The 22729-nt window shown below is 41.5% G+C and overlaps 1 protein-coding gene across 1 annotated transcript; it reads left to right on the top strand.

Annotated features, from left to right (window-relative positions):
* Positions 1 to 307: 307 nt before the first annotated feature.
* kdf1b (keratinocyte differentiation factor 1b) lies at positions 308 to 19525 on the top strand. Its single transcript, XM_080734554.1, has 8 exons — positions 308 to 502; positions 2478 to 2677; positions 4972 to 5170; positions 8300 to 8526; positions 8987 to 9143; positions 13008 to 13258; positions 15569 to 15652; positions 17556 to 19525. Exons 2-8 carry the CDS (start codon positions 2500 to 2502, stop codon positions 17621 to 17623), a joined length of 1164 nt encoding a protein of 387 aa, XP_080590680.1. The 5' UTR covers positions 308 to 502; positions 2478 to 2499; the 3' UTR covers positions 17624 to 19525.
* The last annotated feature ends 3204 nt before the right edge of the window (positions 19526 to 22729 follow it).

Genomic DNA, 22729 nt, shown 5'->3' with positions numbered 1-22729 from the left:
AATCAATCAATCAATCAATCAAAGTCTTCAATCACAGTACATTTTTGTACATTTACTCAAGTGCATTAACATGTCAAACTCCTACTTGTGGCAGAGTATTTCTACATTGCAGTATTGATACTTTTCACATAAAATAAGTAAAGAAAGTTTGTACTTTTTCCACAACAACTGTTCATTTAGAAAGGAACGGCTCCCTACTGCGAACCGGATCCCATCCATCGTTCATTTCAAAGAGCCGTTCAAAAGACTCGATTCGTTCGCGGACGTCCCATCTGGTTGGAACACACTGACTTCCTCCGTTGACGTTCAGGTGCATTTCTGACCAAGTGGCTGTCAGTAAAAACAAAGTTTGGGAGCCGTTTGAATCTGACCTTAAACAATAACGAACATCAAGGGATTAAAAATGTCGACGTTCACGTGAAGGATTACATTACACACAACACGGATACTAGGGAAGGTATTCATAAGGTGCGGATGTTGCGTCAACCTGCACTGCACAGCTGTAAGTAAATCTTTAAACTACAGTCAAAGTTTGACTGTCAAACGTATGCAGATCGAGTTTTAGTAAAAGTAAAAGTGATAGGCCTACATGATGTATATCTTGCAGAGTAACGAATAATCAGCCGACATTAATTAAAGATCATGATCATTGTGTGTGTTTGAAGGGAAAACAAATGCATGTTTTGTTGCTTTAAAACGCCATTGGTGTCGCTATGTAAACATTGATTGCAGAAGCCATGGGCCTTTTGTTTGCATACATGTTCGCTGTGTTATGAATGGTGTAATGTTTTTACCATTTTTGAGCGGTGGCTCGTAAATCTGGTTTATTGTGTGTAAATCCATGCCCCTAATCTATGTGTGTAGTACGAGAAATATAAGCCCCCAACTGTTTTTTTTTTTTTGCCCTGTTTTTATTATTTCCTTTTCTGCTTTTGTAATTGATGATATCCTAATATCCTATGCAAATTACTCTGTTCTATTCTGTCTTTCAATGTTATGTGGCAGGGGTCTTCAGCGTTTTCAGGCCAAGGACCCCTGGCCCTTAGTTGAGAGAGAGATGAAGCAGGGACCCCCGCCCCCACAACCTTGTCTTAGATTCCATATAGTTTCATTGTTTGACAGCACGATTATCAGTGTATTTTGGATTCATGACAAATTGTGTTTACAGATATTTAACCACTTGAACCGTCAATACTTAATAAACTTGACCTTTCACTCTGTACTTAGTCTGCTCTTTTGGTGTCAGGCATAATCGCCTATAACATTTTCGCCAGGTCTTTAAGCGGGGCACTTTTGCCGTGGAGGAGAGTCTTTTCACCTACCTGTCTGAGCCATTTCGCCTACCCTCAATTCTGCTGTCAGACTGTCCATGTTTTCATATTATCTCTTTGTCATTTAAATATTATAGTGACTGTGACAGTGGTGTTACATGTCAAACCTACACACGGCTATCCTATGCACTCCATAGTAATCACATAAATACAGAGCTATTGGAATCAGGTGCGCCCAAATATTTAATTAATCCATGTCCCGATACTATACATTCTTTGGTGCAGTATTGAACAGTATTGTAAAATGAACAGTATTGTAGGCCTATATTGTTTTAACATTAGGCTATACAAAATATATATGTAGGCTATTAGCCTATATAGGTCTATATAAGATATGCTACACCTAAATAGCCTATAGAATCAACCTTGCCTGTCAACAGGCATAAAAAACTATTTTGCCATTTTTTAGGAATAAAATGTGATGTAAATAATAAATGTCAAGTAAACTGTTAGATTCACTTGACACCACTGTCACAGTCACTATAATATTTAAATGACAAAGAGATAATTTGCAAACATGGACAGTCTGACAGCAGAATTGAGGGTAGGCGAAATGGCTCGGACAGGTAGGTGAAAAGACTCTCCTCCACGGCGAAAATGCCAGGCGAAAGGACCAAATGCGTGTAGGCGAATATGTTATAGGCGAAAGTGCTGGTGACCTGCTCTTTTACCCCGCTACACCAAAGCTCTTTGCCAAAATTAGCCGATCTACATGCTCACAACGCCTAGTGAGCTTGTAGGTTTGCTATTTTTGGCAAAATGTCTCAGAATATGGACGCTAGGGTTCAAGTGGTTAATATAAAAAAGGAGAAAAAAGTTTATATCACATGCACAGAACAGACTTGCTCAACAGACAAGTGATTTAAGTGTTTGTTTATTTTTTTTGTCAAAAATGCATACACTGTACATAACCATGTATTTGTATGTACCATGTCAAAATGTTTATGTCCATTGTGGTGTGTGTGTGTGTGTGTGTGTGTGTGTGTGTGTGTGTGTGTGTGTGTGTGTGTGTTGGGGGAGGACATTCATACAATTCTAACATACTGTGCTAGACGAGTACAGTAACATTGTTTTTTGCTCTATGATTGCAACACTAGAGCATAACATTAATTAAACGTTTCATCTGATCTTCCGTCGTACACTCAGACCGTGAGCCTGTGTGTGAAGCATGTCCGGCAGCTCTGCGGGGCCCCAGACGCGCTGCTCCCCGGGGCCCGGCAGCGCCGGGGGGCCCCAGACGCGCTGGTCCCCGGTGCCCGGAGATGACAGCCGTGTCCCCAGCTTGTCCCGCATGAGCAGCCAGCGGTCCTCGTACGAGGAGAGATGTGTGGACCCGCCGGAAGACGGTAGGCTGGGCCGCTGCACAATTAGTCACATTATTTTCTAAACCTTTGGATTACCCTAGCCATAAATCATAACTCTTGTAGAGGTTGCTTATATTGGGACGTTTACCCTCTACAAGAGTTCTAAAGGGGAGTCAGAACGCTCTTGCTGGGTGAGCCCTAACGTCCATTTTCGACTCAAAACATGTACAAATCAATAAGGTGCTCACCGCATCGTCGAAACAGTTTTCTGTCTACCGATGAGCCCACTCGTCGGCATCATCGGCATGTGTTAGTCCATATGTTTCCAGTAAATTAATGTTTACTCAAAATTCTCAGAGTCTCATCGCTTTTCTTGTTGTTGGGTGAAAATGGCCGAACACTGTATCACGTGACGTTGATCGCCGTCGCTATTCGCTCCTACCAGGACATGACGTTTTTGTATGCGGAAGTATTTGTACGTTCTGTAGTTCTGAAGGCGGAAGCATTCCGACGAGGAAACGCGAGTCTCTGAGAAGTTTGAGTAAACATTAATTTACTGGAAACATATTATATGGATTGACTAACACATGCCGACGACTGGGCTCATTGGTAGATAGAAAACTGTTTGGACGATGCGGTGAGCACCTTATTGATTTGTACATGTTTTGAGACGAAAATGGCTGTTAGGGCTCACCCAGCAAGAGCGTTCTGACTCCCCTTTAGAACTCTTGTAGAGAATTAACTTCCCAATATAAGCGACCTCTACAGGAGTTATGATTTATGGCTAGGATTACCCACAGTACAGTATAGGCTCTATGCACATAACAGCAGCCATATATCTATTGGGGATGAAATTGTGGCCTCTTTCTTATTTCCGTCAGGTATTACCAATGATAGGCTACTAATGAAGGCTCTGTTCCATTCTGGTCAAACAGAGTCAGGGTGCTGATGTTGTGCAATGTTGGCTCACTGGAAACACTCTGCTACACCAGTGGGTCTCAAAAGCCCCTTTTCCACTGGCATGGCCCAACACCACACCGCTCCACTCCACACCATACCGCCCAGTTGTGCTACTGTAAGGACCTGGGTAGAGTGGAAAGTGGTGCTAAAAGTGGTACTAAAAAGTATCCAATCCAGAGTAGGTCTGAACTAGGCCAAACAGGGCCAAACACTTCATAATGACTGATCACTCAATGACCTTTTATTTAGACCACCAGGATATAATTGTAATACATGATAATAGATTATATTGTGTTATAACCAATCTATTATAGTGTATTATACTGTAACTATCATAGTAATATATTAATACTTTATAGTGTATTATAATCACAGTTATAGTCCATTATAGTGCACTATCATTAATTAGGGTAGTTGTAATACAAATCTATATTGTTTTATGATCACAGTTAAAAGGGTCAATTTGTTTCTTACCGTTAGGGGTACTTTTGTGTAATGGAAAATGAAGATATTTTTCATGTGGTGCGGTGTGGTGTAGTGTGGTGCTAAAGCTGCAGTGGAAAAGGGGCTAAAGTGTGGTCCAGGGACCCTCGTGGTTCTTTGAGGGGGTTCCAAATGGCCCCTTATGGGTGTGTAACTTTAAGAGTGTACAAATGGACTACAAATGGTGGTCCTTGAAAAAAGAAAAAGAGACCCAGAACCACTGACTGTGCTACACTAAATGGAACTGAGCCTTCAGTAGAATCATTGGTAATTCCTCTGGAGGAAGTAAGGAAGAGGCCCAATTTCCTTCAAAAATGGCTGCTGTATATTGTCAGATATTCATGTTAGATTTGAACCACTTTAACCATTATTTTATTTTTTAGCTATTGAAAAATAGCAGATATACAAGCTCACAGCGCAGCACCGAGTGCAGCGCTGCGAGCTTGTAGATCTGCTACTTTTGAAAGATCGTTAACATTGGTGCAAGTCTTTGAATATCTTTGACCCGATTCTATAAATGTCTTAAATGTCTAAAATCCTTCTTCTAACACAGTGGTTCTAAAACTTTGTCATGTCAAGGACCACCAAAATGTCATGTATTTGGTCATGGACCCCCATCTCAAAATATGTTGTTCCAGGGACCACCCAGAAGCAAAGTTTTGAGTTACAAATGTTCGCTTTTAAAAAGATATATTCAAAAACTTGCAAAAAGAAAATCTTGTTTTTTGAAAAATAGCAGATCTACAAGCTTGCAGCGCGGCACTCGGTGCCACGCTGTGAGCTTGTATATCTGCTATTTTTCAATAGTTATAGTATTCACTAATTCTAGGACTAAATGCATCAAATGAAAGTGAGTTTCAGATTATTGCTAATAATTTGCTCTAATCGTACAGCCCTACAAGATGACGGCACCCAAAGCAGGACGGCAAGGAGTGTCCACAAAGCCCACCCTAAAGACGCCAACGGACAGGGGTCCGAGACCATCGGCTTCATCCCGGGCACGGCTGAACCCGCCGGCTCCGGGCCCCCCCAGACGTGTGGCCCCTGTGGGGCCACAGGGGCCTGCAGGAGCCTGGTGAGCAGCGTCTACAGGTAGGCCTGTGTCACCAGAATGAAGCTCTGCTTTAATTTATCATTTTACAGCAATTTAAGCTGGCCGCACACTAGCCGATAATCGGGCTATTTAATTACCCACCTGCCACCGACTGAAACGGGCCCGACAATCGGGCATGAACGTCGTCTAGCGTGAGGTCTCACAGATCCACTCGGTGCCCAGCCGAGTGGCTCGGAGGACGATCGGGGGTAGCCCGACTCTTTTCAAACATGTTTGATATTTTCCTGGATCAGTACTTGTCTGGAAGACTGGAAGGGGAGCAGGGGACTGAGAGAAAATAGGTACAGTTCTCTGAGCATACATCTGACTGAGTGACAGATCCATCTCTTTTTTTTTCTCTCCACCTCTCCCGGCCTCTGCCTCTCTCTCACACACACACACACACACACACACACGCGCGCGCAGACACACTTTTCATAGCGTCCGTCCGTCCATCAGGTTGTATCATGAATGATTGGGATTTAAATTAAAACTCAACGGCAGCGCATATCAAACAAACAGAAGAAAGACCGCGACCAACACACATCCCTTGCAAGTAGGTGGGACGTTCGCGAACGAATCGAGTATTTTGAACGGCTCTTTGAAATGAACGATGGGATCCGGTTCGCAGTAGGGAGCCGTTCCTTTCTAATGAACAGTGGTGGGTAAATAGCCTACTGCAATCAATGTGGAAATACTCTGCCACAAGTAGAGGTTTTTGGAATGCTAATATACTTGAGTAAAAGTACAAACGTATTGGTATCATTCAACATTTAATTAATGTAGCCTACAGAGTACCAATAGTAGAAAGTAGGCAGAATGTCCTGTTTCACAGATTTTCCAATGAATAAAATGTAGAAAAATCTTTTGAAAATAGCCGATCTACAAGCTCACAATGCAACAAATGGCAGGTATGTAGGCCTACCTATATATGGCAGAAATAAATGTATATAGGGTTGAAGTTATTTGTAATTATAATCAAAATCTACAAAGTAACTAATGAGCCAGTCTTTTGAACGGCTCTTTGAAAGGAACGGATCCCAGAGATCCGGTTCACTTCAAAGGACCATAAATCCCATCTCTAGGAGTCAAAGAAGTACACGCCCATCCTGATCTACAAGCTTACAACGTGGCACGGGACAGACACAGTTTGGTCTTGGAGATCTTGTTCTGGGTGCGCTACACAGTCATACGACTAATCATAAATCAGGCACCATCAGCCATGAGAAGGACGGAGCGGTGCTTTAGCGCAGGAGAGAGAGGGGATGTCAGAGTTGGATGTACATGAAACGTGTCAAGTGAACTCATATCGTCAAAATAGGACACAACTTCCATAATGAAGCTTTTTTTTCGTTGCGTGAGGCGGTGTTGTGTGTTGAGTCAGTGGATAACGTCATGTGTTTGTATGTGCGTGTGCGTGCGTGTTGCAAAGCACAGCTCTCAGAACACCCCCGTGGCATCTTGTATTCATTATATTATTTATTATTGCTGTGTGCGAGCCCGACTCAATCGGGATAGAATCCTGTAGCGTGCGGAGCGCCCGACTGTTCAAAACGGCTAGTCTGAGTCCGTTTAGATTATCTGGTAAAATAATCTGAAAAAATGATCTTGTAGTGTTTAATTCTACCCGATTCAGTCGGGCCCGATTATCGGCTAGTGTATGGCCAGCTTAAGTGTGATTATTGCGACCGTAGGGAGAATTTCCTACCAAACCCGGCTGATCCTGTCCATGAGTCAGTGAGTCGCCTCAATGTCTATAGCTGACCTGTTGTGAAATCACATTGTTGATCCATATTTGGCAATACCTATATGGATGCTCCATATATGGCCAAGACAGAATTCATTTACAAATGCCTCAATGTCTAGGCCTATAGCTGACCTGCCCATATATGGAGATGGAGAACTTTAAGCCCATAGCTTGTAATGCCCATAGATGGACATATTGTGTGAGTCTCATGTGGTCTATAACATAAGACATCTATGATGTCAGATGTCAGTCATATCCATATTTGGGAAAATATTTTGTCCAACTTAAACAACCAACCGCAACTCCAATCACACTTGCAAATGAATTCCGTCCTGGCTTTTCACTCTTAGGGCGTCTTACTGGTTGTTTAATTTGGTGTTGAGCATTGGAACATTATACATGCACATTTTGTAATTTTGTTAACGAAATGGCAACTCAAAATCTAATAGAATCTAAATTGTGTGCTATGACCAAAACGGGCTATATTTACATGTGTTAAAGTTCTTAGTCGCCACACCTGATTCCAGTCATCTGGAATATTCCATGATTTTTCAAAGCTTAGTGAAAATTTCTGAAAGCGTGGCATGAGTCGAAAAACAATCTTTAGTCATGAGTTCAGAGATTTGAGCATTTGAAGTCAAACTAGCAATGTGTTCAGAACAATCTTCCATAAAACCCTAATGGCCTGGGATATTCAATAAACCACGGGTGAGATGGGTGACTGCCGGAATGTAGACGGCACCGGGCCGGGAGCAGTAGGTTGGTGCCCCAGCCTGTGTCTTCTGTGAGATCTTTTGATCTTTTATGCTTTAACTATTGAAAAATAGCAGATATACAAGCTCTGTGCCGCGCTGCGAGCTTGTAGATCTGCTATTTTTGAAAAATCATGAAAATTAGAATTTTGAACCTGAAGTGTCTTTTGAATCCTTCTAAGACTTTTTGAAAAACCTATGTTTCTATGTCGGCAATCTGTCCAGCCATCGTCAAAGAAAAGGTCCTTTTCACTTAAATGGAGACCAGTTAGTCTGTTCTTGAGAGACTGCTATGTCAGTGGTTCTCAAACCTTTTCATGTGAAGGACCCCCAAAATTATATTTATTTGGCCACGGACCCGCATCTAAAAATATTTCGTTCCAGGGACCCCTCAGGGACACCCTCAGACACACACCCTCAGAATCAAAATCTGAGTTAGAAACGTTCGCTTTGAAAATACACATATTCAAACATTGCACACATTTTCACAACTTTTTCCAAAATAGCAGATCTGCCGCGCTGCGAGCTTGTATATCTGCTATTTTTCACTGGTTAAAGCATTCAATAATCCTAGGCCTAAATGGCTTAATCCCTGTGTGTGGTGTCTGTGGCCATCTATGTGTTTACAGGGTGTGCCAACGCACCATCCTGGCACCCTGCTTGGCGCCCGGCGTTGACCACACCTCCCCGGACGAAGCGGAGAAGATCAGCCTCCGTGGCGGGTCGAACCCGGGTCCGGGTCCCAGCGGAGAGGACGACACGGGCGACTGTCTGGATGACCTCCACATAGGAGGGGTCAAGGTGGACGCTCACAGGCAGGACCTGATCGTTTCAAACGATGTCCGCCCATACCAAGGTTATTAGAGTTGTGAATTTGTATTGGCTTTTATTTTTGGTTTTGTTTTCAGTTTAGTTTTGGTACATTTTCAAAGGGGGGCTACTAGTATAGTTCTTGTTTTGTGAAAAGGCTTAGGTTTAGTTTTTGTGAAATTTTAGTTTTTTCAGGTCAGAACAAATAGCAGATCTACAAGCTCACAACATATCGCATTTTCACATGTTGTGAGCTTCTAGATCTGCTATTTCCACTATTTTCAAAGATTAAATCTCATGAAATATTGATAAAGACTAAAACTAATGACATTGTCTACATGATTTTGGTTATTTTTATAAGCACATAACGATTTCAGTTATCGTTTAAAGCCACGTTTTTTAAATATTTTTTTTAACCAAATTTGTTCCCCCTTCCAATTCTATCTTTAGTTATTATCTCGTTAGTTTGAGTTAACCGTTACCCTTCCTGCTTTTGTACTCGGCAGCGCCACCCGGCGGCCTGCGCGTCACCAGCCCGTCGTCCTTCTACGACTCCATGGCGTACGACGACGAGTGGGACGACGGCGGAGAGGGCGTGGACTCTCTGATCGCCAAGAAACTGCTGGAGCTTTACTCTGAGTACCAGATACAAGAACTGGCCAGGTAACCATTCACTATCCCACTATAGGATTCACTCTTGAGTACAGATACAAGAGCTGACCAGGTAACCACTCTAAGACGGGACGATAATCGTTATTCAAAACACTCACGATAATCGTATCGTGGAGATTTAAATGTATCGTGAAGTTGTACTCCGTCATGCACTGGGATCAATTCACCTTTTATTTGCAGAGGGTCCCATTTAAACCCTCTGTATCCTAATTGGTAAAACAGACCTGGAAATAACGTACTTTATACAGTCTTTTTTCAGACTTTCTTTGCCAAAAAATAGCAGATCTACAAGCTCACAACGCATCGCAACGTGTTATGATCTTGTAGATCTGCAATTTTTTGGCAGATGTTCCACCCCAGGATAATTCTTCAGTCACAAAACTCATGGCATGAAATGTTCATATCATCCCATCCTTAGATTCAGTATGGTTCACTGTACTTCTGTAGATACAAGATCTGGCCAGGTAACGATTCGTTCAACTCACGATTCAGTATGATGCTCTCTTGATTACCTGATAAGAGGTAAGGTAACCACTCACTCAACCCACGATTCACTATGATTAACTGAGTACCAGATACAAGAGCTGGCCAGGTAACGATTCACGCAACTCCCAATTCTGTATACCTGGGGTTTTCAACGTTTTCAGGCCAAGGACCCCTTAGTCGAGAGAGAGATGAAGCAGGGACCCCCGCAACCCATGGATTCCATATAGTTTCATTGTTTGACACAGCACAATCATCAGTGTATTTTGGTTTAATGTAAATTTGTGTTTCCAGATATTTAACCACTTGAACCATCAAAACTTGACCTATCGCTATGGGGCTTTTAAGCCGTGACATCATTTTGTAGGCAGAGGAGAATCTGCCCCCAGAGCATTTTCTGTCCCTCGCTATTTTCAACAGATCCGAGACAAAAATAACGACTAATGTATAATTCTAACACTTTCCTTTCAACAACAAAGAGAAGAAAAATGTGTAAATAGTAAAAATAGTAAAAAGATTAACGGAAACTGGGGGCAGAAATTCTCCTCTGCCTACAAAATGATGTCATACTTAACAGCCCTGCTCTTTTCCCCCTCTACACCAAACCTCTTTTCCAAAAAATAGCCGTTCTACAAGCTCACAATGCCTCGCAGTGCGAGGCGTTGTGAGCTTGTAGATCTGCTATTTTTGAATAAAGTTCCCAGAATATGGACGCTAGGGTTCAAGTGGTTAATATAAAAAAGGAGAAAAAAGTTTCTATCACATAAAGATTTGGAGGACCCCCTGTAGTAACTCTGAGGACCCCCTAGGGGTCCCGGACCCCCTGTTGAAGACCCCTGCTGTATACGATTCACTCAACCCAACCCATTTAATACTACGAGGCGCGAGGTGCGTGCTTATATTCGTGCAAGCGATGAATGAGCGAACTCGGAACATTTGAGTGCTTAAAAAGAGCAGGGTGATTCATCTGTCGAAGCACTATTTTCACTGACAGTGTCAGCAGGAAACTCATAATAAAGTGATTCTGTGTTTCTAAAAATAACACGCCTGACGCAGGATGTGGCTTCACACATGCTATGTTTTGATGTTTACCCTCCTTACCTGTCGTCCTAGTACAGTGGTTCTCAAAATGTGGTCCGGGGACCCGCAGGAGGTCCTCGACTCAAGGAGGTTCCCAGCAAGATTAGTATTATATATTATATATTAGGTACAGTTGAACCACTTTTTGTTTTTTAATATATTTTGGGGGCTTTTTATTGATGGTGGGAGACAGACATGAGGAGAAATGCATTCAGCAAATATCGTCGGGAACGGGACTCGAACCCGCGATGTGCTCTCAGACCACATTAGAGCCTAAGTGACCAGACCGCTAGGACAGCCGTCAGGGCCCAGTTTAACTCACTTCAACCCTTTGTACATTGGCTATTTGAAAATAGACGTGATCTACAAGCCTGCAAGGCGCAATCATTCTATTCAAAAGACTAATACTGCATCAAAATTAGCTGTCAAAATGAACACTGAACAATAGCCCGTCATGCCTCCTATAGGCCTGTAACAATTATTACATAATCGTCTCGCATTTATTTTGTCATAATCGTCATAATCGTGAAAAATGTTAATACTGTATATTTTCAAACATTTTCAAAAATAGCAGATCTACAAGCTCACAACGTGTCACATTGCGATGCATTGTGAGCTTGTAGATTGACTATTTCCACTATCAATGTTCTTTTTTTTAAATATAAAGTTGTCAAATATGTCTCATTTATTTTTATATTTAAGTTAAGTGTCATATCTGCCATGTGCGACTTCAAAGCCTAAAAGCCAAACAGTAATGTAAAATCGTCAACGACAAAAACACAATTAAATCGTTAATCGCAGTTATTTGAGTGACAATCAATCGTCATGTAAAAAGTCATAATCGTGACAGCCCTATATGTGTGTCCCCAATCTGGCTAGCCATCGTCAAATAAAAGGGAAAAACAGCGCCCTCTCTGTTTTGTTCCTTTTCATTTGACTCTCTCTCTTGCGTAGCATCATAGAGTCTGTTCTTGAGAACAATGCTAATGTCCCTTGGTAGAAAGTTGTGTCAGTCAAATAAGCAACTGTGCAGCAACTGTGTTAAAGTATAAACTGTGTGTCCCACTGGGAAGAGACCCTGGGGCAGACCACGGGCCAGATGTTCATTTGACTCTCTCTCTCTCTCTCTCTCTCTCTCTCTCTCTCTCTCTCTCTTGCGTAGCATCATAGAGCCTGTTCTTGAGAGACTAATGTGTCCCAGGTGCGTCGTTATCGCAATTATTTGAGTGACAATGAATCGTCACGTAAAAAAGTCATAATGGTGACAGCCAGGCCTGGAATTTCACCATTTTAGGGCGGCCTTTGGTGTTCATTCTTTGAGGGCACAAAGGCCAAATGCCAGGGCAGGAAGGCCATCAAATAAAACAAGATTTTAGTCCATTGAAAGAATTTGTTGAATTTAAGGGTTAAGTATGATAACCTAATCTGCAGTCAAATAGATAAATGATGGTATTTACAATCTGTCACTGGATTGGTTAAAAGATGGGTACTTGGGGGAGTTAAGATTTCAGAATCTCAACAAAAGACACCGGTGTCTACATGACAAGAAAGATACACCGGTGTCTGCTGTCTACATATTGACAAGAAAGAGAGAGAGGAGAAAGTAGTACAGTCAGCTGGGGCATTTTAGGCCTAGAATTATTGAATGCTTTAACCAGTGAAAAATAGCAGATATATAAGCTCAAAGCTCACTGTGAGCTTGTAGATCTGCTATTTTTGGAAAAAGTCGTGAAAATGTGTGCAAATCTTTGAATATATGTATTTTCAAAGCGAAAGTTTGTAACTCAAATTTTGCTTCTGGGTGGTCCCTGGAACTAGATATTTTGAGATGGGGGTCTGTGGCCAAATACATATCAGTTTGGGGGTCCTTCACATGAAAGGGTTTGAGAACCACTGACATAGTAGTCTCTCAAGAACAGACTAACTGAGCTCCAGTTAAGTGAAAAGGACCTTTTCTTTGACGATGGTTATAGCCAGATTGCTGACATAGAAACATAGGGTTTTTCAAAAGATCTTAGAAGGATTCAAAAGACACTTATAGAATCGGGTCAAAATTAAAATCTTCATGATTTAAAAAAAATAGCAGATCTACAAGCTCGTATATCTGCAATTTTTCAATAGTTAAATAATGATACACAATAATGTGTACCTGTTCTAAATGGGTTAAGGCCACTGTGGCCTCAGGTCATGCCATTTGGTTTGAGGGGCACAAGGCCAAACTGAGGGGCAACGACGACCATGGCCTCCATGAAACTCCTGCCCTGGTGACAGCCCTACCTGCGTGTCCCCCAGGTGCACGTCTGACTCGGTGTTCCTGAAGAAGACGTCCCACATCAGCCAGCTGATCACCTCCCTGGCGGAGGAGCACCAGATGGACCAGCAGGAGGCGGAGTGTCGGCTGGTGCGCGGCATCATCCGCATCAGCACCCGCAAGAGCAAGAAGAGGAGGCCGGCGGCGCCCTCCGGCGGTGGCGAGAGGACGCTGTCGGACAGCGGCAACGAGACCATGAGGGACAGCGACTCCGTCTCCTTTAGCAACAACAGTGAGTACTGTTGAGTACTATGTCTGTGTGTTGTTTTTATTTATTGTCTCCACCAGCCGAAGGCATGGGGGAGAGTATGTTTTCGCCCCTGTCCGTCCGTCCGTCCGTCCGTCCGTCCGTCCATGCGTCCGTCCGTCCGTCCGTTACCAGCTAATCTCCGGCGCCGTTGGCCCGGTTGCTGCCAAACTGCACACACACTCCCTGGATGCCAATTCAGAACCTCTGCCCCACATTTTTCACATGGGCCTGTTCTAGCGCCACCAGGAGGCTGTTTTTTGCTAAACTAACTATTGCCAGTACTCCTACAGATTTTGTCCAAAAATCACGAAAATCGGTAGACAGTGTCTCTACAGTCATGTGATCGACTAGATCTGTCTGATTTACCATATTCCATCCTGATTGGCTAAAACTGGATTCCAAAGTTAGCAGGATTGGTCAGTTTTGAATAAAATGCCTAAAATCATGAATGCAATGTGCAATTTTGGTGAAACTGTGCATGCACATTCCCAATAGGCAGAGGAATAAATGCCATTTAAATATTTTCAAATCAGCCTCATGGTGGCGCTATAACAGGCCGATTTATGTTTTTACCAATAACTCCACTGATCAGTGTAGAAATTTGTATGTGCACTCCCTAGAGGCCAAGGAAAAACCTTTGCCCTGCATTTTTTGTATTTGCCGTTTATAGCGCCACCAGGAGGCCGACTTATGTAAAACTCATTTTTTCCTATTATTCCTTGACATTATATCAAAACATCATGCAAATCACTACACAGTAACTCTATAGTCATGTGATCAAGACAGATCTGTCCTATATTTCATATTCCATCCTAATTGGCTAACATTGGCTTCCAAAGTTTGCAGAATTGGTCTATTTTGAACAAAATCACTTAAATCATGAACGCAGCTTGTGATTACAGAGAAATTCAGCACGCACATTCCCACTAGGTCAAGGAACAAATGACACACTTTTCACATTGGCCTGTTATAGCGCCACCAGCAGGTCAACTTTTTCCAAACATATTTTTGGAACAAAATTCCTCAAGTCATGCATGCAGGGTCCCATTGCTGTTAAAGGCCAAAGAAGACATGGCACCCTTTTCACATTTAGCGCCACCAGGACCTACCTGACCTGGTGGAGACCTGTGCTCGGAAGAGCACTGCTTCTAGTTAATGACTGTTTTGTCATGTATTCTGACCTGTGAAAGTACTTTGGCACAATGTAGCCTCGCGTAGCCAGGCTTATTCATCTGCGAAGACAAAAGCCTGGTCAAGATATGAAGCAGAGAGAGTTCTAGGAGGTGTGGCTGAATTTTCCGGGAAGTTGTCTTTTTTTTCACAGTACGGTGTTCCTGCAAAGTATTCCCCGCTGAAAAAAATCTGCTCTACTTCTCCCGCTCTGTTGGTTGCGCTCACAATAAACAATATACAAACACAAACATCGATTCAGACAACGTTACACCTATTAAAGGGCCAGTTCACCTCTGGGACAACCAGATCTTATTTTATTGTCGTTTGGGACAAGATCAACACAATCCTATTTTTAATGTTCAATCTGTCTTTTGAGATATTTTAGTATTTCAGCACGAATGATCATGCATTTTGCATCATATGAGTCATCATGCTGCATCATATGATGCAAAATGCATCATCATTCATGCTGAAACACTAAAATATCTCAAAACACAGATTGAACACAAAAAATAACTCAGGATTGTGTTGATCTTGTCCCAAACAACAATAAAATAAGATCTGGTTGTCCCAGAGGTGAACTGGCCCTTTAAGAGCGAGTTAAGAGCTACAATCTTTGTGTTTGTTTCACTGGGGAATGTAAACAGACCCCGCACCACACGGCGTAACTTCCGTTAAACGCAGCACTTCCGCCACTTCAGCTAGAACCAACCGAAAGTCATATCTTGCCCAGGTTGGGCACAATGTGAGTTGTTTTTAAATTTGCAATACAAATACATTTGATTTGAACAGTGAGTCTAACCCACTGGTTCCCAAACACTGGGTCGGGACCCGTTTGTGAGTCGCGGACACGAGTGCTGTGCTGTATTTACAGAGGAGAAAAGGGAAAAAAGGGGAGGGGGGGACTTTGCCTCCTAGCATAAGGAGCAAGATGAGTTTAGTCATAAGGTGCAACGGTTGCTTTCCGTGTCCTGTTTGCTATGTGAAGCTGTCAACATCAGGTCCACATAGCAGCAGGTTTGTACATGAGGTTAGACATCAGGCTATCAGATCAGAACTACAAATCCCACAAACCCCTACTGTAACCTCCCTGTTTGTTGTGCGTTTTGTCTCTGCCAGATGACTACAAATCCAACCCTAATATCCAGATATCAGAACAGACCAACTCTGACGCCTTTGCTAGGAGAATGAGGAACTATGAAGGTATGGTAATGTGGTATGTGATATTACAATACCAGTGGTTCTCAAACCTTTTTAATTTCACGGACCACCATAACTCCTGAGAGTGCACAAATGGAGCCAAACGGACCCATTTGTACACTCTCAGAGTTGCAAGACCTGTAATTGTCCATTTGGAACCACCTCGAGTAACCCAGGGCGTCCCTGGACCTCACTTTGAGAACCATTACATTAATATGTATGATTTGAATTTGTGTTTATCAAAAGGTATAACAAAGACCAAAACTAGAGCTGCACTCTGTCGAGGTGCCAACTTGTGTCTTGTGCAGCATTCCTGGCACCACCAGCAGGAATGCTGCCAGCTTGTATATCTGCTATTTTTGAAATACCCAAAGAAAATCTTTCCCGGGTTTTAATGGGTTAATTACATTAACAAGAGTGAGCTCACAGTTGTTTAGACCAGGGGTTCCCAAACTTTTTTGTCTCAGGCCACCCCATAAATATATTATTTTACTCCGAGGCACCCCTACATTATAATTTTCACTCCCAGCACCTTTACTTATATTTATAGCATATTGTCGTTGTGGAAACCGTTTGTTTTTTATTTACGGTATCATCTATAAAATGTACTAAACCAGTGAAAACAGCAAATCTACAAGCACACAACGCCTCGCATCGCGAGGCGTTGTGTGCTTGTAGATCGTCTGTTTTCACTAGTTTTGTGCGACAGTCTTGTATGATGAAGCAGGGCTTTGCTTTACCAAAAGACGTACACATTTGAAACTTGGAGATACAAGGTTTCTGCCTGACAGTGACGATATTTTAATGATTATGTTGCGAGGAAAACGTTGAGATAATAGCCATTTTGGTTAGAACTGACTGAAAATAACTTTGTACTTCAAGTTTAAAATGATACTAAATATTTGTGGAGGCCGGTGTCCAAATAAATTCCAAATATTATCAAATTATGTCGCGGCACCCCTGGACTGCCGTCACGGCACCCCAGGGTGCCCCGTCACCCACTTTGAAAACCCCTGGTTTAGACAGACACTAGGCTTGATGTTTACTTGGTATCCTAGGTAACTGTAAAGCACTACGTTGTTTTCTTTGCCGTCTATTTATGTGACCGTGACACTGCAAGCTGTCTGGGATCGGGCCATCACCAGACAGACCCCACCCATGCCTTCACCCATGCCTTCACCCATGTGCAGAGGGAAATAAACGCTATCCTCACTGTTGATGATTTTAGCTGTTGGGCTTCTTTAGGATTGTAACAATTCCGGTTAACGATGTCCTCTTTAGCGGTCCAATTGCTTAGCGGTTGCCTTTAACCCCTTACTTCAGGGGTCTTCAACAGGGGGTCCGCGACCCCTAGGGGGTCCGCGGAGGTACTGCAGGGGGTCCGCGAAATTATTGCTTAAAAAAAAAAAGATTTCAAAAAATGTTTTTTTTTTTTTTTTTACATTTATGTTAAAAGATAAATTATGATTCTATCCATTTTGAATAGCTTGAATACATGATTACTATGCAAATGACAGATTGTTGACATTGGTTCTCAGTTAATAAGTAGTATGTTTAGAAATGGTAGTGGTACGGCCCACCCTGCTCGCTGTAACTTGTACATGTTTAAAATAAAAAATATGTCGTGTAATGAACAAATTTGTCAGAGGGGGTTGAATAATTTCGAGCACAACTGTATATGAATGTGTATGCCACGTTATTCAAAAAATAGCAGATATACAAGCTCATGAGCTAGTGTCAATATTGGTATAGCTTGTAAAAATATAAATAAGTACACGCCCAAATAAATGTTTTTTTTTTTTTTCAGAAAACTGTTTTTGTAGATTCAGCCTCAGGTCTTAATGGGTTAGTCATGGATTAATCATAACGTCTAATAGATAAAAAACATCTGCTTTGTTCCCCACAGATTCACCCTCTCAGGCTGAAGCCCAATCTTCTGGCGTTCCCCTCACTCACTCACCGGTGAGAACATGAATCCTCGCCCACTCCAGTTCCAAACGTTCCACCTTCCGGTGCGCTGCTCCGCGACTACACTGCGTCTCAGCCTCACATGCCTTAATATAGGTTTTTATCTTGTCTCTCCTTAGCGACCATGTACGTACGTCGTTGTACATTATGTAGGAACTGTTCTTCTGATCCTGTGGATTATGACCTTCTGTGGAAACATGCTGGTCAGATGGAAGTCCAGGCTTACCGGGCCATTTTCGGATTTGTTTTGTTGTTGTCTATAATGCCATGCCCACAATAAGGCACCCTGTAGTTAATAATACATAATAATAATACTGTATATAGCAATGATCATGAATTAATTAATGTTTTATAGCAACATTAATGGTTAATCATAATGAATTGCTCCCTCGCCCTTGGAACAGAATAACAGACGAAACTTGACTCCTGTTCCTTCCTGTGCCAATGTTTTCATGTTTTTAATGTTTTTAATTAGGGCTGTCAAAATGGTTAATTAATTAGATTCAACAAAATGTTAATGCAATATTCACAGTGATTCAAAAGAGATGGAAAGACAAAAAAAACACGAGGAGTTTGTTGCCAGAATAGGCGACAGCTCAAGTCACAACACGTTATGTGAAGGAGAGTGCTTTTATGAATGGTGATTAGTCATGATTAATTCATAATATCTAATTCATCTGATTTAAAATGTTTAAAAAAAGGTGTATTGTTTGACAGCCCTAGTTTAAAGGTTTTCATGTTTCAATGTGTTGTTTTTAATGTTTTAATGTGGTGCTCTTTGGATGAGACTCATCCAGCCATTAGGAGGATTTGCACATCATGTTATTGAAGGAAGTTCCTCTCTCACTAATTAACCAAAGAATCCTTTATTTCACCCTAAAGATATATCGTCGTTGTCAGGTGAAAACCTTGTATGTCCAAAACCGTTCGTTTTGCATTTACCATGTTAAAAATGATTTAAACTAGTGAAAACAGCCCATCTACAAGCAACGCCTCGCACCGCGAGGCGTTGTGTGCTTGTAGATGGGCTGTTTTCACTACTTTTGTGCGACAGCCTTGTAAGATGAAGTAGGGCTTTACTTTGAGAAAGAAACATACATATTTTAAACTTGGAGATACGAGGTTTACACCCGACAACGACGATATATATGTTTTTCTTTTCAAGGACGACTAGTTTGACACGCATCCAACCATATAAGACTGGCCTTATCCCTGTGACCCCAATCTACATGTGTAAATGTAACTCTTGTGATTGTACAACTAGAACCAAATGGACCTGTGCGGGTCCATTTGGTTCTATTTGTACACTCTGTGTTAAAGGGCCATTCACACGGAGCACTATAATTACTGTAACTATAAAAGTATAGTTTTAAAAATCGCCCAAAGTCAAGTAGATGGCAGTGTTCACACCAAATATCTGAGGATCTGAGAACCAGTGATCTTTTATTTTTATTATTTTTAATAGCCGATCGACAAGCTCCCAACGAATCGCACCAAGACGCGCTATAAGCTTGTAGGCCTAGAATCTTTGAGAACTCTTACCTATTATACCCAGAATAGGGTGTCGGGGTGGAAGTGGTTAATCATGTAGATTTAAAACTATTTTCCGTTCTTGGTTGATCGGTGAGGAGAACTCATTCCATGATAAACATAATAATCAACCGTCTTGTGCATTACTTGCATGTAATCCAGATGAATAATTGATGACTAAACAATGTGATTTATACTCGTTAAGGCCAGTATGCACATAATGAACTGTATATGCATCAGTGATTGTATATTTGGTGATGTGAAGTTAACATTGTGGAAGATTGAATGAGATTGTTCTGGTCGCATCATTCTTGAATGTCACATAATGTGAAGTTAACATGCAGTGAATGTAAAGAAATATAGATTTGTTTTCTTGCATCGCAGCTTGCACTTCTTATTTCACTTGTTGTAATTCCAGCCAGGCCAGAGGACTGAAGGCCGGAGATGATGTTTCCACGCCTGTTTGGCCTTCTGCAGATATTCTGTTCTGCGTAGTTGGACCAATCGGCGTGAAACTTTGCACGCGCCGACACAGTAGGCCACATTTTTCAAATCGTCCTCAATACCCCTTGAGTTATGTGATCGAGACATATCTGTCAGATCTTTAATTCTCCCATTGAGGGCTACGATTGACTTCCAAATTTAGCAGCACAGCCTGGCGTAGACCTGTGCTCTGAGGAGCACACGTTTCTGGTTCTTTATCTCTAAACCAGTGGTTCTCAAAGTGGGGTCCGAGGGACCCCCAGGGGTCTTTGAAGGGGTTCCAGGAGGTCCCCAGCAAAATGTGTTAATATAACAAATGAAAATCCACTGAACCACTTTTTACATTGGCTATTTTAAAATACCAGATCTACAAGCTCACAATGTATCACATTGCGACACATCGTGAGCTTTGTAGACCTGCCATTATGAAAGAAAATGTATCAATATTTTTCAGAAATCTTTTACGGGGGTACCTGGCACAAAATAATTTCAGTTTGCTACCAATATTAAATTGGGGTTGTTGACATGAAAATGTTCGAGAACCTCTGGTCTAAACCAACTCTAACCCTAACCTCATAGGAATGTACAATAGTTATGTGTAAATATATAACAAAATCTGTTAATGGAAGAGGTAATCAATGGAATAATCACAATGACAATTGTGATTATCACAATAGTCAATAGTTGCAGGTCAAGTCACAAATTACACATTTCAATGCAAATTGAAGTTTGTATTTCAAAGCCAATAGAGTACAGTTTTACAGCCATGGTGTCAAAAATGTGTTCCTCTTTGAATGTTGAAAAATAATGCAAATATCCAAACCCTGACTGATAAAGCTATCTACAACTAGACTGACTAGAACTGGGTTGTGTCTCTATGTCAGGGACAACTTGTAATACAATATTGAAAACGGGTTACCCTACAGTAGATCAATGAACCAGCTATAACTATATACAGTATGTTGTCTCTGTGCCTGTCAGGTCCAGGGACAGGATGTAATAGAATGGAGTCAAACAGGTTCTTCTAGTTGAGGTTAAAGAATAGGAAATGGAATCAGTTTTAGATTGTTTTGGAGAAGCTGGATGTGTTTGGTTGTTGTGTGATTCAGCAAACAATAACTTCTGTAAAACATGGACTTCTCATACTCTAGTAATATCAATATATCATATTTATGTTGCAAGTACCTACCCAAAGTCACGTTTTATGGGGGAGGGAGTAAACCTGCTGTAGGCACTTTTTTATAATACATTTTCAAGTCAGGATACAGATTTCATCCAATCAGGAGAGTACGTTCATACCAAATTAATGTTACACCATATGACATCAACTACTTCAAATTGAACAGAACAGAATGGAAAAGTATAAGCTAATGCTGGAATAACAACATATGCATTTGTAATTAAGCTATTGAAAAGAATCATTTATGCATGATATTATGTATGACAACATTTCATAAACCTAGTTCTGTATCTTAACAGACACACAGAACTTGAATATGTTAGACTAATGCACTTGAATCAGAGGTGGACAAAGTAGCCTTTATAAATACTAATAAAGTCTAATAAAGGTTTCTTTTTAATATCAATGTGTTACTCTATTTTACATGCTTTCTACACATACAGGTAATCGGTCTATTTGCCCAGCAGGGGGCAGCCAACCCCTTTTTTTCCCCTCTAATTAATGGATTACAAAAATGTGTCTGTTATAATACAGAACTAGCCTCATGAACATAATTATGTTACTGTCAAATCATGCATATAATATTTTATAACGGCTTGATTACAAAATGTGTAGGTTGGATGTGCTAGTAATTTTCTCTTCGGTTCAGTCCATTGTAACATTAATTTCTTCAACACCTGGACACCGGTGTGTCCGCAGTATGGTTAGGCAAAAACCAAAGCAACGAGTAGGCAATCAGTATACCCTCTAAACAAAACCCTGTGATATGAATAGAATTAAGAAAACACACATTACAATAACCCACCCAATACTTACTGTAGCTGAAAACCAACACAAGCACATACAAAAATAATAATAATTAAAAAAAATCAGTGTCTTTTTTGGGACATCACAGTAAATGATAAATTTAAATAAGTTCAGCGCAATTAGTCTATTGACAGAGCAGAGCGGCCACTGTGTGCCTCGAGTAAGGACAGACACTGTAATTTTACTGGAGTTGGATGAATCTGTCGTTTCCCCACAATCTCCATGTGGAGGAGGTGGGAAGGGTTGCCTGTGATACCGTCCAGCTTTCTTTGCACCTTCACCACCTCCTCCACCCTGTCCAGGGCCTAGCACAGCTAAACTATCCACCCATGTTAACACAAGGGACAGCAGTTAACTGCAGTGTGTGATATATAGTATGGCTATGGCTGGCTAGTCCATGGTAGCCCCAATGAGGAAGCCAGCTTTCCTGCCGTTTAGGTTGATTGTGAGTGACCCTCCCCCTCCGACCCTTGCTCTAGACTAGGACAGTGGTTCCCAAATGTTTCAGGTCGAGACCCAAAAGAGAGATGATATAGATGGGTCGTGCATTTATCGGCCATTTTCAGTCCCTATACTGATAAACAACTAGTTACCGACCGACCGGACAGACAGACAGACAGACAGACAGACAGACAGACAGATGGACTGACATACTGAACAACAGAGGGAGTTGGGAATTAAAATCCATCCATCCCTTAGCCATGAAAAAAAACCTTAAGTTACATACCCAACAGAACATGACAGCCAAAGTAAAAAAGCAAAACAATCTATCATGGCTGATTCTATTACGGATAATTCAGTTATGGCAATGTGGCTATTGGCATGGCTCCAAATGCCTCTTGGCCAGTCACTATTTACAGTAGGAACTAGCTACTGTATGTTAGATACATTTTCATATACTAGGAATTTGACTGGTATGTGTGTGTGTGTGTGTGTGTGTGTGTGTGTGTCTGTCTGCGTTTGAATTTACAACTATATTTATGGGAGTAATACTGCATTAACTTGTTAGTATAAAGATCTGTTTTCACCTACCCTAGGCTACAGTATGTTTGAAACCTTTGAGCGATCAGAGCACTCAAAAAAGTAAATGAGAGGGCGGGCGTAAAATCAAG

The sequence above is a fragment of the Nannobrachium achirus genome, assembly GCF_963921795.1.
Source record: "Nannobrachium achirus genome assembly, chromosome: 10".
Classification (NCBI taxonomy): Eukaryota; Metazoa; Chordata; class Actinopteri; order Myctophiformes; family Myctophidae; genus Nannobrachium; species Nannobrachium achirus.
This window is presented reverse-complemented; position numbering and strand designations above follow the sequence as displayed.